At 39.5% G+C, this 17,163-nt stretch overlaps 1 protein-coding gene across 2 annotated transcripts in view; it reads right to left on the bottom strand.

Moving 5' to 3' along the window:
- The window catches only part of btaf1 (BTAF1 RNA polymerase II, B-TFIID transcription factor-associated), an 85,121-nt gene that overhangs the window by 9,132 nt on the left and 58,826 nt on the right, over positions 1–17,163 (bottom strand). For both annotated transcript variants that reach the window (XM_052027464.1, XM_052027465.1), the window contains exons 29-35: positions 16,936–17,013; positions 13,941–14,070; positions 11,594–11,735; positions 6,187–6,317; positions 5,010–5,135; positions 2,946–3,098; positions 1,974–2,185 (exon numbers count right to left, since the gene is read on the bottom strand). In XM_052027464.1, the coding sequence (XP_051883424.1) occupies positions 1,974–2,185; positions 2,946–3,098; positions 5,010–5,135; positions 6,187–6,317; positions 11,594–11,735; positions 13,941–14,070; positions 16,936–17,013 (972 nt within the window). The remainder of the gene's footprint in view (positions 1–1,973; positions 2,186–2,945; positions 3,099–5,009; positions 5,136–6,186; positions 6,318–11,593; positions 11,736–13,940; positions 14,071–16,935; positions 17,014–17,163) is intronic.

Below are 17,163 nucleotides of genomic sequence, written 5' to 3'. Positions count from 1 at the left end.
GTGTTATATGCTATATTCAACATTCTATATTCACAACCAATGCTGAAATATTTTATTTAAAAGCAAAATCACAATAACTTCACATAATTTTTGGTTAACAGGCAAAATGTAATACAATTTTAGGAATGCATTGGCTCTGATTTTAGGGGAAAGTGCTGACAGTTCCATATGGGATTGCCAGGACTTTTCCATACGAATGCCAGCATGTGTGAATCTGAATGGCCGAAGCGGTTCACAGCTATTTATCAGTTTTTACTCAGTGAGCTCCAATAGTTAGTTGAATGAAAAGGATCAACTGTGAGGATCAAGTACTAGTAGTTCAGATTAAAATAAAACACAAATGAGTTTAGTTAAATATTTATTAGTGCTTCATGTTAACTGCTTTAGTTTTTAATTTATATAATATTTTTAGTTGATTTAACAAAATGTTTTAAACATTTTCAAATGCCAGACATTCAGAAAAATTCACTTTTCTTGACAGTTCTTAGTCATTTAAGCCAGCTGCTGTCAGAACTTTCTTCAGCTGCTTCATGGAGAGAGTTTGTTCCAAACATCACTCCTGCAACCCTCGACATGAAAAGATTTATACACGTGAATTAGGAGGAATAGGTCACTCAGCCCCTCAAGCCTGCTCTGCCATTTAATAAGATCGTGGTTAATCTGATTGCAACCTTGACTCCATATTCCCTTCCACTGGTGTTAACCTACCTCTACCTTAAAAATACGCAAAGACTCTGCTTCCACTGTCCTTTAGAGAAGACAATTCCAAAAACTCACATCTCAAGATTTGCATAAGCAAACCTTGTCACCGTGCAAGGCTGCTTTATTTAGGATTGGACTTGTACTTTGCAGGATATAGCCCCAGGAATCTGCTAAAAATGTGAACTTATTGCATAATTAGCCAACAAGCAGGTTGCTGCCCGCAGAAAATTTTGGGTTATTTTCTCTTTTTTCATATCATATTTTCTGTCAAACCCATTCCTTCAATTGATTTTCCTTGCAACCTATTCTCTCATATGCCTACTACCACCGCACCATACTCCCAATAGTCACCTACACTAGGGATATTTTACAGCAGCTAAGTAACGTGACCACCACATCATCTTTAGGATATGAGAAACTGGAGCAACCAGCAGAAACCCACATGATCACAAGGAGAAACTTGCAAACTCCACACAGAAAGCACCCAAAGTCACAATCAAACCTGAGTCAGTGAAGCTAAGACAGGAGCATTACCAGCACAGCCACTGTTATCTTAGTGTCCCTAATTGGTTGCCATGTTAATAGATTCAACATTTTGTAAATATTTGCTCATACTTTTGCTGTGTAATGATAATGCCTGTGAACAAATTGATTTTTTAAATAATTTTAGTTTGAGTGGCAGTTTGTGACACACAGAGTGCCCAAAACTACCACTGGTACCACTGTGCAAACTTTTGTATGAAAACACTTTGTTTCATGTATCCAGCAGGAGATATAGTCTATAAGTTTGGAAAAGACACTCCACACAGGTAACATTGCTGATGTAATTAAATGGTATTCCAGACTGCTAAAGGTGAATTGTTTCAAAACACTTATTCAGTGATTCTTTCCTCACTTGTCAAAGTGGTGACATTTGCTGGTGAATGCCTCTAAAAGCTCCAGCAGTCCTTTGATACCAGACACAAGTAGACTTTTTTTGTGCACGAGGCTCAAGAATGCTGTGTCTTGCTACTGAGAGACACACACTTTTATCCCCCCACACAGGAACCAGAGGCTATGGTGAATATTTTCATTTAATCATTTTCTTCCTCTGCTGAAACCAAATGTAGTAATCTAGGTCAAGATCATGGCCAAAATCTTTCATAGACCAGGTGGCAAAGTCTTCTAATCAATGTTGTCTCCTGCAGGGCACATGGCACTTAATCACTAAGCTATGGGAGCTCTTGGACAGACTATTAGTGCAATCATTAGCTATTAGATATCTCGCCTACCTTGCCACAATGGAGTGTCGTTGGCCTGCAGGAACACTGCCATCCAACCTTAAGTAAGTGATACTTGGGATCTGAGGTTTCAGCAAGTCATGTTCTACAATGTCCAACATGCTCTTCAGTTGACAGAAAATAAGAACTCTGTGTTGAGCTACAACAGATTCAGTGCCATTTTCTGAGGCTGCACTGTTCCCAAGTCCACAGTCAAGAAGCAGCTTGAGGGAAAGAAAGGAAGATTTTTTTTTACTTTAACTTGGCCACAGAAAGTTATCAATATCTTCAGAAATCTTCAACCTTTATTCTTTTAAATTCATTTGACTTGGGCAGTAAAATCTTACAGTTCTGTTTCTTGGTTTGCTTTTGCAGTAATAAGATGCATGCTGCCATGAAATCCTGGCAAGCTTGGTGCTACTTATAGAGGGAGTACCTGACTGATTAATCAAAATAACAATATTGTATCACCTAATACCAATTTCACAACTAACTTAGGTTGGGAGGCGGGAGGGATGGTGGGTAGTTGCTTGTATTCAACTTGAGGAAAAATATGGAAAGTAATCAAATTTTCCAATTCACTACATAAAATTTTAGTAAAAATGTTTTTATAATCAAGGAGGCTATGTTATTCCTCCTCTTAAAAGGTAATTTAGTCTATAGTCATTGTTAACATCAGGTACTCAACAGGAAACTGTATTCTCTGTACACTTTACCCTCCTCTTGGTGTCCAAGTCCCCCTCACCCCCCAGCAACACAATCAACCTGCCAGGGGAGGAACAGGTCTTGTATGCAGCCATAGTTATACAATTTTTAGAACCACTTGCACATGCTCAAGCTTTTAAAATCAATAAATATTACTAAAATATATACTAAAATTACTAAATGTAATGCAACATAATTCAAATTGGTGTAGACCAATAATTGTCTCTAAGAACAATGAAATGAACACAAAGGAAAAATGTACTAAAGTTGAAAGAGTACCTGCTTTAAGGCAGAGAGCTTTGGAGCATGCTGGATATCATGCAGAGATGAATTTTGAGCAGTGAGCTGCTCCTTAATATGCTGAAATTCTGGATGTTGTGGAGTCAGTACTAGTGCAGGATGATTGCAAAGTTTCCTCAAATACTGTAAAGCCTAGAAACAAAGGAATAACAAAAAAAAAACATCCACTTGATTTTCCATTGATTGTTAATGATCAAAATCTTCATGCACTAGTTTGTCTTTGGCATCTGGAAAATATTTTCTCTCTAATGGAAGTTATTTCCTCTGCTTATAAGGTGGTGATACAATATTATGAACAATTTCTAAACTGTAAAATATATCGAGTTCATGCTTTCCTTTCAGTTTATAAATTAGGTGATATTAAAGCATTATACTTTTAGGCACCACTAACCTCATCAATCTCTCCACACGGCTCCCAATGTTTACATGCAACTTCACCTGCTTGTCCTCACGTTATCAGTAGTTCATACTGCCTTTTCCCTTGGACAATTCACGTTCATTGCCTCAATCCCCCTGCCACCCATAGACCTGCTGGCCCCTATTCTTGGGTGTTTTGAAGACAGTCAAACTATAAATCTTGCTTCCCAGGCCTTTAGCAATTGAATTTCCCAGGACTGATGCTGGGACAAAATAGAAAATGTTATGTTTTCCTCATGTAATGCTCCCATTGTGCACGAGTTTTATTCAGCCAGAAACAATTACCATGCCCAAACCTTCAATTTCTATTTCCTCTCTATTAAACTGAGATTCAAAGCACTTTTACATCACCTTTGGTAAGTAAAAATGACCCTGATCACTTTGCAAATAAGCAAGAAAACAAATGGATCATGTTGAGAAAACAAAAAGCTTGGTCAAAGAGTCATGTTTACAGGACAATCTCAAAGGAGCAGAAAAATGCAGGTGTTTAGGAAGGAACTTCTGTATCATGGTTAAGCGTCTGCCAAAAGTGGAAGAGTGTACAACAAGAGTCATAAGAATGGTGAGTATGGGGATATGAACTTTGGCACCAGAGGTGGTTACAGAGATGAGGAGGGACTAGACTATATTTTGATTTAAATAGAAGGAGAACTTTAAATTTGAGGGAGTATCAGCCCATATAATTCAGTGAAGACAATGCACAAGTTGAAATTTTAGCAAAGATTCTACTGAGCTTACAAATGATGGAGGATCAGAGGCCAGCCAAGACAATGAAACAGCAGAATCCATAGATGATAAAGGAATGGATGAAAGTGTCAGCAGCAGATGGGCAGAGAGTGGGATGGAGACAGACAGTGCTATGGAAATAGAAGCCAATTCTTCTGATGAGAGGAGATGAAGCCAGAGACCAGGATTGGCTTTGAATAGGATTCTGAAGTAGTGATGTCTTATTTAGCTAGAGAATGACTTGTGAGTGCAGTGATTTATTTTGCCAAAATCATCAGAATTAAGGTTAAACGCCAACATTATTGATATTGGGTTCAGCCCTAAAAATGTATCTGATCCTGTCTAAACCTGTTGAACACATCTGCTCAGTTTCTGTCTCTTGACTTCAACATGTCTAACCTCAATCATTCTGAGTGTAGTGTTTTACCATCATACTTAGCCTTCCCTTTAGCAAACTAATCTTTTCCTGGGTATATGTCCAATAATCATTTCCTTCATTGTGTGTTACATTTCTTACCTTAAATCCAAGCTTGTCTGGCAATAAAGTCACATGACGCGTATTTATTAAAAATGAAATAAACTTCCAATGTGCAAATTCACGATTTAAAATTAAACAGCCTGACAAAATCTAATGCCACACTTTTTAAATCATGAATTCACCACATCAGGAACTGAATACCCTGTGGTTATTAAGATAGGATGAAAAATCTTCCACTTGTAATTTCAAACCTTCCATCTGCAACTTTCATCAGTGATTTAGTAACGCAGAACTGATAAAAAGAATTAGCAAACTATATGTAAAGCATTTAGCTTTCTTGCTTTCAGAACTGGAGCAATATATTAATCTCAAGCACAACTGGTGTCAAGAGCTTTACAGGATCTCAGAAAAACAATATTTACCTGAAATACATGCCCAGTGGCTTTCAGTTTAGGTTTCTCATTTTCTTCTGTGACTGCACTTGAAGATATTGTTTCGTCAACATCACACTTAGCACGAGATTTGGCAAAATCTTCATATAGCTGTACCTATAAATAAAATGTTCAACCATCTCAATGCTCATAATAAGGAACAAAATCATTCATCTATCAAATTTATTTGTCCATCGGAACATTCCCAGTCAGAAGGTCATTTCAAGGAAATATTTTTTTCTAAAATAGAATTATTTATAATACTTTATTTTCTAAAATATTGAATTTCATAAACTTTCCACTGTTTATTTGATTAAAGTTGATTAATATTAAAATTGCCAAAGCAAGAAAATTAGAAGTTATAAATTACGCAATGCCTACAAAGGAGCATTAAAACAACTCTGCATGCTAAATTTGCATGCCTATGCCAAACTTGTGCAATCCTCTGAGCAATTATAGAACAGGCCACTGACATTGTGTACAAAGGCGTTTCTTCCTCTGCAGTAGAGGAAGTCAGTCAAGATGCAAACCATAGGGGAAGGGGTGAAGAAAGGCCCAAGAGGCAGTAGAGTTTGGGGGAGGATTAGGGGAAAGAGCAGCAAACATAGAGGCAAATAGGGGCCCCTGATCACATCAGCTATGGTACGGGGATAGCTTGGTTTGTTCGGGGGAAAGAGAGTGGAAGCTGGGAAGGGCAGAAAAGAGGATGGTGGAGCGAAGACACCAATCTCTCATTCGGCCAAACTGCCTTCCCCGGGTAAATGTTGAATACCACTACCCTCATTATGCTACAAACCACAAAACAGAAGCTATGTGGAAGACTGTAGGATTTCCTGGTAGTAGATAGGTTCAGTCAGGCCCCATTCAAATAATTCCAGTTAAGCTTGGTTTGTTTTGTGAGAAAATTGATGTTTGTGGAAAAATTTTGTGCAAGTGATGCCTAAGTGTTGTTGCAACTTCACTTCGTATCACTATGTGTTCCCATTGCCCTCCATGCATGTATATTGTAAAAAAAATATTGTAAATACACTACTTCCATTCTAAGTATCTGAACAGATTTAGCAACTGCATTTCTGTAAGTTACAATCACACAGCACACAAAAATAATTGCACAAGTTTTTAGGCTCAGGGATCTTGTTGGAGCTTTCTTCATGATATTACAACATACCTGTAAAGTACTGAGATTGCAGTAATAGTCTTGTATTATCTTGGGTGGAAGATCCTGAAGGACATCTTCCTTCATTCTGCGTAGCAAGAAAGGAAGCACTTGTCGATGTAATGCTTCCATTGCAAGAACACCTATGGAATTATGGACAATGTTTATTCTGAATTTTACCTTAATAAGAAAATTGCAACTAAAACTTCATTACACTGACATATTTTGAATATATTTTTGTATCAAAACTTTGATTCACAATTACATACTTTTACAACTGTATCAATATGAAAATAATTGAATGACGACTATCAACCGAGGCAGTCGCACCCAACAAGTACACCACCTTGCCTTCTAAAGTTTGGTTAAGAAAGCATGCTGACTGATCTGAATATTTAGTTTATAATTGTATTGCTCTACTGTCAAGGGAAATTTAGGAAAGTAAAACTCAAATATCTTCATGAGTGCAACTTCAACCTATATATCTGCTTCATATAATCCTATGATATAGAAACATAGAAAACCTACAGCACAATTCAGGCCCTTCTGCCCACAAAGTTGTGCCGAACATGTCCCTACCTTAGAAATTACTAGGCTTACCCATAGCCCCTCTATTCTTCTAAGCTCCACGTACCTATCCAAAAGTCTCTTAAAAGACTCTATTGTATCTGCCTCTACCACCGTTGCTGGCAGCCCATTCCATGCACTCACTACTCTGAGTAAAAAACTTACCCCTGTCATCTCCTCTGTACCTACACCCCAGTGTCCTCTTGTGGCAACCATTTCAGCCCTGAGAAAAAGCCTCTGACTATCCACACGATCAATGCCTCTTATCATCTTATACACCTCTATCAGGTCACCTCTCATCCTCCATGCTCCAAGGAGAAAAGGCCGAGTTCACACAACCTGTTTTCATAAGGCATGCCTCCCCATCCAGGCAACATCCTTGTAAATCTCCTCTGCACCCTTTCTATACCTTCCACATCCTTCCTGTAGTGAGGTGACCAGAACTGAGCACAGTACTCCAAGTGGGGTCTGACCAGGGTCCTACATAGCTGCAACATTACCTCTTGGCTCCTAAATTCACTTCCACAATTGATGAAGGACAATACACCGTATGCCTTCTTAACCACAGAGTCAACCTGTGCAGCTGCTTTGAGCATCCTATGGACTCGGACCCCAAGGTCCCTCTGATCCTCCACACTGCCAAGAGTCTTATCATTAATACTATATTCTGCCATCATATTTGACCTACCAAAATGAATCACTTCACACTTATCTGGGTTGAACTCCATCTGGCACTTCTCAGCCCAGTTTTGCATCCTATGTCCCGCTGTAACCTCTGACTGCCCTCCACACTATCCACAACATCTCCAACCTTTGTATCATCAGCAAACTTACTAACCCATCCCTCCACTTCGTCAATCCAGGTCGTTTATAAAAATTACAAAGAGTAAGGTCCCAGAACAGATCCCTGCGGCACACCACTGGTCACTGACCTCTATGCAGAATATGACCCGTCAACAATCACTCTTTGTCTTCTGTGGGCCAACCAGTTCTGTATCCACAAAGCAATGTCCCCTTGGATCCCATGCCTCCTTACTTTCTCAATAAACCTTGCATGGGGTACCTCATCAAATGCCTTGCTGAAATCTATATACACTACATCTACTGCTCTTCCTTCATCGATGTGTTTAGTCACATCCTCAAAAAATTCAATCAGGCTCGTAAGGCAGAACCCACCCTTGACAAAGCCATGCTGACTATTTCTAATCATATTATACCTCTCCAAATGTTCATAAATCCTGCCTCTCAGGATCTTCTCCATCAACTTACCAACCACTGAAGTAAGACTCACTGGTCTATAATTTCCTGGGCTATCTCTACTCCCTTTCTTGAATAAAGGAACAACATCCGCAACCCTCCAATCCTCCGGAACCTCCCCCGTCCCCATTGATGATGCAAAGACCATCGTCAGAGGCTCAGCAATCTCCTCCCTCACCTCGCACAGTAGCCTGGGGTATGTCTCATCCGGTCCCGGCAACTTATTCAACTTGATGCTTTCCAAAAGCTCCAGCACATCCTCTTTCTTAATATCTACATGCTCAAGCTTTTCAGTCTGCTGCAAGTCATCACTACAATCATCAAGATCCTTTTCCACAGTGAATACTGAAGTAAAGTATTCATTAAGTACCTCTGCTATTTCCTCCTGATCCATATACACTTTCCTACTGTTACACTTGATAGGTCCTATTCTTTCACGTATTATCTTCTTGCTCTTCACATACTTGTAGAATGCCTTGGGGTTTTCCTTGATCCTGCCTGCCAAGGTCTTCTCATGGCCCCTTCTGGCTCTCGTAATCTTCTTCTTAAGCTCCTTCCTGTTAGCCTTATAATCTTCCAGATCTCTAACATTACCTAGCTCTCTGAACCTTTTGTAAGCTTTTCTTTTCTTCTTGACCAGATTTATTACAGCCTTCGTACACCATGGTTCCAGTACCCTATCATAATTTCCCTGTCTCATTGGAATGTACCTATGCAGAACTCCACACAAATATCCCCTGAACATTTGCCACATTTCATCCGTAGTTTTCCTTGAGAACATCTGTTCCCAACTTAAGCTTCCAATTTCCTGCCCGAGAGCCTCATAATTCCCCTTACTCCAATTAAACACTTTTCTAACTTGTCTGTTCCTATCTCTCTCCAATGCTACTGTAAAGGAGATAGAATTCTGATCACCCTCTCCAAAATGCTCTCCCACTGAGAGATCTGACGCCTGATCAGGTTCATTTCCCAATACCAAATCAAGTACAGTCTCTCCTCTTGTAGGCTTATCTACATATTGTGTCAAGAAACCTTCCTGAACACACCTAACAAACTCCACCCCATCTAAACCCCTTGCTCTAGGGAGATGCCAAACGATATTTGGAAAATTAAAATCTCCCATCACGACAACTCTGTTATTATTACACCTTTCCAGGATCTGTTTCCCTATCTGCTCCTTGATATCCCTGTTACTATTGGGCGGCCTATAAAAAAACACCAAGTTATTAACCCCTTCCTGTTCCTAACTTCTACCCACAGAGACTCTGTAAACAATCCCTCCAGGACGTCCACCTTTTCTGCAGCCGTGACACTATCTCTGATCAACAGTACCACACCCCCACCTCTTTTGCCTCGCTCCCTGTCCTTTCTGAAACATCTAAAATCTGGCACTTGAAGTAACCATTCCTGTCCATGAGCCATCCAAGTCTCCGTAATGGCCACCACATCATAGCTCCAAAGTACTGATCCACGCTCTAAGCTCATCCACTTCGTTCACAATACTCCATGTGTTAAAACAGACACATCTCAAACTGTTGGTCTGAGTGCTTCCCTTCTCTATCACCTGCCTATCCTCCCTCTCCGTACTGTCTACAAGCTTTCTCTATTTGAGAGCCAACCGCCTCTTCCCCAGTCTCTTCAGTTCAGTTCCCACCCCCCAACATATTCTAGTTTAAATTCTCCCCAGTAGCCTTAGCAAACCTCTCCGCCAGGACGTTGGTCCCCCTGGGATTCAAGTGCAACCTGTCCTTTTTGTACAGGTCACACCTGTTCCAAAAGAGATCTTAATGATCCAGAAACCTGAATCCCTGCCCCCTGCTCCAATCCCTCAGCCACGCATTTATCCTCCACCTCATTCTATTCCTATACTCACTTTCGCGTGGCACAGGCAGTAATCCCGAGATTACTATCTTTGCGGTCCTGTTCTTCACCCATGAAATCTGAGCTCATAACATGCATTCTTCATCAAAACAAAAAATAATACATGTTGGTCATCCACCTTGAAATTATAAGATCTATCAACTTGAGTGATTTGGAACAGGGTGCATATAGGAAAAAAGAACCAAAATCAAAAATAGCTTTATTATCCAAGTTGAAAAAAATTATTTCACAACTCAGGCGAATAAAATTGCCGTAGCACGAATATTGATTTTCTTAGGAATATTTCAAGTAAAATTCAAAATATTACCCAAACTAGGAGGAGTAAGCTACATGGCCCTCAAGTCAGCTCCAACATTTAACAAGGTCATGGGTGATCTGACTGTAACTTTGCACTCCTGTCTCCCCACAGTATCAAGAATCTATCTACCTCTGCCTTGTGAGGAGGACTTTGCAAAATCGACTGGGCTGGAAATGACTTTGCTGTGTCTGAATTTGTTGCATAGGTCCATCCAGTTGTATTATTTCATTTGGACTAACGGTAACTGTACAACTGAGTGGTTTGCTAGGAATTTTAAGAATCAACCACTCAGAGCGGGTTTAAAGTCACATATAGGCCAGGCCAATAAGGTGGCAGATTTCCTCCCCACCAGCAAATCACTTTTAAAACAATCTAGTAGGTTTTGTGGATTAGTGGTAGTTGTTCCAAATAAAAAAAGTAATGACTGAATATGAATTCCTTACCAGCCATAGTAGATTTGAATTTTGGTCTCTGGATTGTTAATCCAGGCATCTGGATTACTATTTCAGTAATTTAACCACTGCATCACCACTGTACTCTGCAACATCATTTGTGAACATAAAAGGGCCTGAGTGTCGAGAGGGTAGATGTGGAGAGGATGTTTCCTCTTGTAGAAGAATCAAGAATTAGGGGGTACTTAAAAAGTAGAGTTGTCTATTTCAGATGAAGGTGAAACAAAATTTCTTTTCTCTCAGGAGGCCAAGAGTCTTTAGAACTCTTTTCATCAAGGAACGATGAAAGCAGATTCTTCAAATACTTTTAAGGCAGAGGTAGATAGATTCTTGATACTGTGGGGAGATAGGAATGCGAAGTTACAGTCAGATCACCCATGAGCTTGTTAAATGTTGGAGCTGACTTGAGGGCCATGTAGCTTACTCCTGCTCTAGTTTGGATGATATTTTGAATTTTACTTGAAATATTCCTAAGAAAATCAATATTCATGCTACGTCAATTTTATTCACCTGAGTTGTGAAATAATTCTTCTTTTCCCAACTTGGATAATAAAGCTATTTTCGATTTTGGTTCTTTTTTTCCCTATATGCACCCTGTTCCAAATCACTCAAATTGATAATCTTATATTTTCAAGGTGGATGACCAACATGTATTTTTTTTTTGTTTTAATGAAGAATGCATGTTATGAGCTCAGATTTCATGGGTATATCATAGGATTATACAAAATGGATATATAGGTTGAAGTTGCACGCATGAAGATCTTTGAGATTTTTTTTTTACCTTCCTAAGTTTCCCTTGACAGTAAAGCACTACAATTATAAATTAAATAATCAGATCAGTTTTGGGAATGGAGTCTAAACTGAAAGAGCAGTCCCACAGACTGGTCAAGCAACAGCCTGATATAGTCACACTCACAAAATCATACCCTACAGACAATATATCAGATTCAAAATATTATCTTACCTGCTTCCTGCTCCTTTGAAGAACTCCTAGCATCTCTGCTAGCTAATATCGGCTTTCCATAACGAGCTGCAAACTGCCGCTCAGTACCCAAAAATCCTGGCATCAAGAAGTCAAACAATGACCAGAGTTCCAAGACATTGTTCTGCATTGACACAAAATGAATTTCAAATTAAACATCCAAAGTGCTTATAGGAAACTTCCAGCAGATCAAATCTTTTGAAGTGTTTACTTCCAATTCATCTAATGATTTGAGATTAAATAATATATTCTAATTCACAGTGACAATATATTATCTAGTGATTAGCATATTTAAGATGTAATGATGAAGCACATAAGTATTTGAAGTCCATGTGCTATGGAGAAAGAGATTTAAATTTGAGGCTCTTAGGTTTTATTGCACTTGGAAAGCTGGATAAAAAGACTTCTGAATCATTTTTATTATGGACATCCATCTTCTAAATTCATTTTTATAGAATAATCTTACCTCATTTTCTTGAGGCTTTGCATTTCTTGTTATAACCAAATGTTTTTGTTATAATAAAACAATATCCTATTATTTGGGTTATCTTGAATAAGTCATTTTTTTTTTCCATTTAATACTCTCACCATTTTAGCATCTGTAGCATGAAAATGGGTTCATGGATAACTTGCAGCATTTCAATAGTCAGAGTCTACAATCTAAAACATAATTGATATTTGTTCTCTTCTCAAATTCTTGTATTTTTAAAAACTCTTTCTTCCTAATTATACTAATCAAGGATGGCTTTGTACTTTTTAATCATTCAAGTAAGGTAATCACTCCTACTTATATGAAATAATTAATAATTCTTTCATTAAAGATCTCCTCTAATTAAGAGCAGCGACCATAGTAAATAATGAAAGGCTGCAAAACATCATTCCCTTTCATTTACTTCTTACACTCATGTAATTATTTCTAGCATTTTATTCTAGCAGAAATGCTCTGGGTATACTTTGATTAATATAGACATCAGGTCACATGAAATCCCTGGTTCGTCTGAATTAGAATACTATTTGCAATTCAATGTTGCAGGCAAGCCTCCCTACTTCTATTCTCAAGTAGCCTTAAAAATAAAAAATGGTCATTATTCCTATAATAATATGGCTGCAAAGAAAAAAATAAAAACATAGAAGAATAATTGAGAACAAAATATAAAAAAGGCAATAATGAGACGAGGCTTTGTAATATTTGCCTACATTTATTTGAAGAATGCCTTGAAGTACTTTTTTATTTCTAATTCATAATTCTACAACTGTATGAAAATTCACCTGGCATTAAACAAAGAGGATGTCAGTTTTTCCATTACAGATGGTACATCCTTTCTAGGTTAAAAAGTCCTACTTTATTTTATACTGTTCCTTAAGTCATTATTATTGATCTGCTTCAACCCTTTTGTTTCTTTCATTTGCCTTATAAAAATTTTGTCTGCATCAGACCTTTTAAAGTTTTAGCCTGTACCTCCATTTGCTTAATCCACTCTGGCTTTGTTCTTGGAATTCTGACATTTATTTTGTTTCTTATTCGCAAAAGTAATTTCTTAACTTTTTTTTAACCTGACCCAAATGTGCCAAAATCATCACATCTATCAAAAAAGCAGATTTCTTACTTCAAAGGGGTGGAACTTCTAATTTTTCAACCATTTGAAAGCGATTCTAATTAATATTTAAAATGACTCCAATTTGAAGTAGTTTCTGCATCACTTTGTAGGGATACACAACACTAACATGTTTCATCCTGATCATAATTAACTGCTTTTGGCAAGGTTAATACTTTGAACTATAGCCAGTGATGAGCCATGCCTGACCTTTGTAAAATGGAAACTTGAGGGAGTAAAGCTCCGTGCAATCAGAAAAATACTTAGAATGGGATGTACAGTATTACACCTGAGCTCTTAAACAATTGCTTCTATTAATGACTAGAGTATTATCCCCCAAGGTCCAACATAGCTCATCTCTGTATATTTGTGTACAAATATATTTTTTTTATAGTAGGGTGCCCAAGTTTCTGGTGCCTTAAGGAATCACTGTTCCCAAAACAGTAGCTGCCAGATCCTTTCACATCTTAGATCGGTCATTCTAGGAAAAAAGATACGTTTCCAGAATGTGCCAATTTTCCGCCTATAATCAAAAAACACACAATACCTCTGTTCATTGAAGACATAACTCTACATATATCTACTTCATGCTACCTGGCCAGTGCATCATTTGCAACTGCCATCAAGTGGCTCCGGTGACGAATTCCTTTTCATTTTACATCATACATTTGGTGTTTTATTTTTTTTAACCAATTCAATGGATTGTGCCATTATTCAACTACAAAGATAAATACCTGTATTGGTGTCCCAGAAAGTATCAACCTGTAGCTTGCAGTTAGCTGTTTAACTGCCTTTGAAAGTTTTGTCTTACCATTCTTGATGACGTGTCCTTCATCAAGAATACAATAGTTCCACTTAATGTTTCTGAAAACAGAAGGAAATTTCAATTTTTCACGCTAACTGAACATGCCCACTAGAATATAAATTAATGAAAACCAATCTGAATTGCTAATTAAGACAGAACATATCCTGGATTTCAGTGTTTTAAAAGGGATAGGGAGGGGGGAGAAGAGGAGGAGGGGTGGCGTTACTGGTCAGAGATACTATTACAGCTGCAGAAAGTGTGGATAATGTAGAAGGATCCTCTCTAGAGTCAGTATGGGTGGAACTTAGGAACAAGAAAGGAGCAGTTACTCTACTGGGAGTATTCTACAGGCCCCCCAGTAGCAGCAAGGATACTGAGAAGATTGGGAGGCAGATTTTGGAAAGGTGCAAGAATAACAGGGTTGTTACCATAGGAGACTTCAACTTCCCAAATATTGATTGGCATCTGCTTAGTACCAAAGGTTTAGACGGGGCAGAGTTTGTTAAGTGTGTCCAGGAGGGATTCCTGACACAGTATGTTGATAGGCCGACTGGAGGGAATGCCATGTTAGATTTAGTATTAGGTAATGAACCAGGTCAGGTGACAGATCTCTCAGTGGGTGAGCATTTGGGGGACAGTGACCACTGCTCCCTAACCTTCAACATTGTCATGGACAAGGATAGGAGCAAAGAGGACAGGAAGATGTTTAATTGGGGAAGGGCAAATTATGAGGCTATAAGGCTAGAACTTGCAAGAGTAAACTGGGATGACATTTTTGAAGGGAAATGTACTGCAGAGATGTGGTCATTGTTCAGGGATCTCTTGCAGGATGTTAGGGATAAATTTGTCCCGGTGAGGCAGAGAAAGAATGGCAGGGTGAAGGAACCATGGGTGACAAGAGAGGTGGAACAACTAGTTAGGAGGAAGGGCAGCATACATAAGGTGTAGGCAGCAAGGATCAGATAGGGCTCATGAGGAATATAGGGTAGCAAGGAAGGAACTTAAGAAGGGGCTGAGGAGAGCAAGAAGGGGAAATGAAAAGGCCTTGGAGAATCCCAAGGCTTTTCTCACAGATGTGAAAAGCAGAAGGCTGATGAGAGTAAAGGTTGGACCGATTAAAGATAAAGGTGGGAAGGTGTGCATGGAAGCTGTGAAAGTGGGTGAGGTTCTCAATGAATACTTCTCTTCAGTATTCACCAAAGAGAGGGGCCTTGATGACGCTGAGGACAGTGTTGGTAATGGTAATGTTCTACAGCATGCAGCTATCAAGAGAGAGGGCACGTTGGAGCTGTTAGAAAATATTAGGACAGATAAGTCCCCGGGGCCTGATGGAATATTCCCCAGGCTGCTCCGTGAGGCGAGGGAGGAGATTGCTGAACCATTGGCTAGGATCTTTGAGTCCTCGTTGGCCACGGGAATGGTACCAGAGGATAGCAAATGTTGTCCTCTTATTACAAAAAGGTAGTAGGGATAGTCCAGGGAATTATAGACCAGTGAGCCTTAAGTCTGTGGTGGGCAAGCTGTTGGAAAGGACTCTTAGAGATAGGATCAATGGGCATTTAGAGAATCATGGACTGATTAGGGACAGCCAGCATGGCTTTGTGAAGGGAAGATCTTGCCTCACAAGCCTGATAGGGTTCTTTGAGGAGGTGACCAGGAAGATTGATGAGGGTAGTGCAGTAGATGTGGTCGACATGGATTTTAGTATGTCGTTTGACAAGGTTCCACATGGTAGGCTTCTTCAGAAGGTCAGAGGGTATGGGATCCAAGGAGGCTTGGCCGTGTGGATTCAGAATTGGCTTGCCTGTAGGAAGCAGAGGGTTGTGGTGGAGGGAGTGCATTCAGATTGGAGGGCTGTGACTAGTGTGTCCCACAAAGATCGGTTCTGGGACTTCTACTTTTTGTGATATTTATTAATGACTCGGATGAGGGGGCAGAGGGTGGGTTGGCAAGTTTGCAGACAACACAAAGGTCAGTGGTGTTGTGAATAGTGTGGAGGAATGTTGAAGATTGCAGAGGGATATTAATAGGATGCAGAGCTGGGCTGACAAGTGGCAGATGGAGTTCAATCCTGAGAAGGGTGAGGTGGTACACTTTGGAAGGACAAACTCCAAGGCGGAGTACAAGGTTAGTGGCAGGATTCTGGGTAGTGTGGAGGAGCAGAGGGATCTGGGGGGTTCATATCCACAGATCCCTGAAAGTTGCCTCACAGGTAGATAGGGTAGTTAAGAAAGCTTATAGGATGTTAGCTTTCATAAGTCGTGGGATCGAGTTTAAGAGCCGCAAGGTAATGATGCAGCTCTGTAAAACTCTGGTTAGATCACACTTGGAGTACTCTGTCCAGTTCTGGTCACCTCATTATAGGAAGGATGTGGAAGTGCTGGAAAGGGTGCAGAGGAGATTTACCAGGATGCTGCCTGGTTTGGAGAGTACGGATTATGAGGAGAGACTAAGGGAGCTAGGGCTTTACTCTTTGGAGAGGAGGAGGAGGAGGTGGGAGACATGATAGAGGTATACAAAATATTAAGAGAAACAGATAGACAGCCAGCACCTCTTTCCCAGGGCACCAGTGCTCAATACAAGAGGGCATGGCTTTAAAGTAATGGGTGGGAAGTTCAAGGGAGCTATCAGAGGGACGTTTTTCACCCAGAGAGTGGTTGGTGCATGGAATGCACTGCCTGGGGTAGTGGTGGAGGCAGTTACATTGGTTGAGTTCAAGAGATTGTTAGATAAGCATATGGAGGAATTTAAAATAAGGGGATATGTGGGAGGAAGGGGTTAGATAGCCTTAGGCGTGGTTTAAAGGTTGGCACAACATGGTGGGCCAAAGGGTCTGTATTGTGCTGTATTGTTCTAAGGTATATTCTTAATGGTCAGCAGAACAGGACACCTGTTGTTATGAGCAAGCAGAAATGTACACCTACTTGAAAAAATCAATGTCATTTCGAACAACATCATATGATGCCACAACAAGGTTGTGTTTTTTCACAAGGTGCTGTAACCTGAAACCAAATGCAACATAAAAACATCAGATGTAAAATGTCTCACATCAAATTTTAAATGTGTAATTGATTAATAGCACAAAACCGCTGATTTATATACATAACACATGCCACAAAACTACTGCATCTATGAATTACAGAGGTCACGGT

This window comes from Pristis pectinata, chromosome 12 (assembly GCF_009764475.1).
Source record: "Pristis pectinata isolate sPriPec2 chromosome 12, sPriPec2.1.pri, whole genome shotgun sequence".
Taxonomy (NCBI): Eukaryota; Metazoa; Chordata; class Chondrichthyes; order Rhinopristiformes; family Pristidae; genus Pristis; species Pristis pectinata.
Note: the sequence above shows the minus strand (reverse complement) of the source record. Positions and strands in the feature narration are given on the sequence as shown.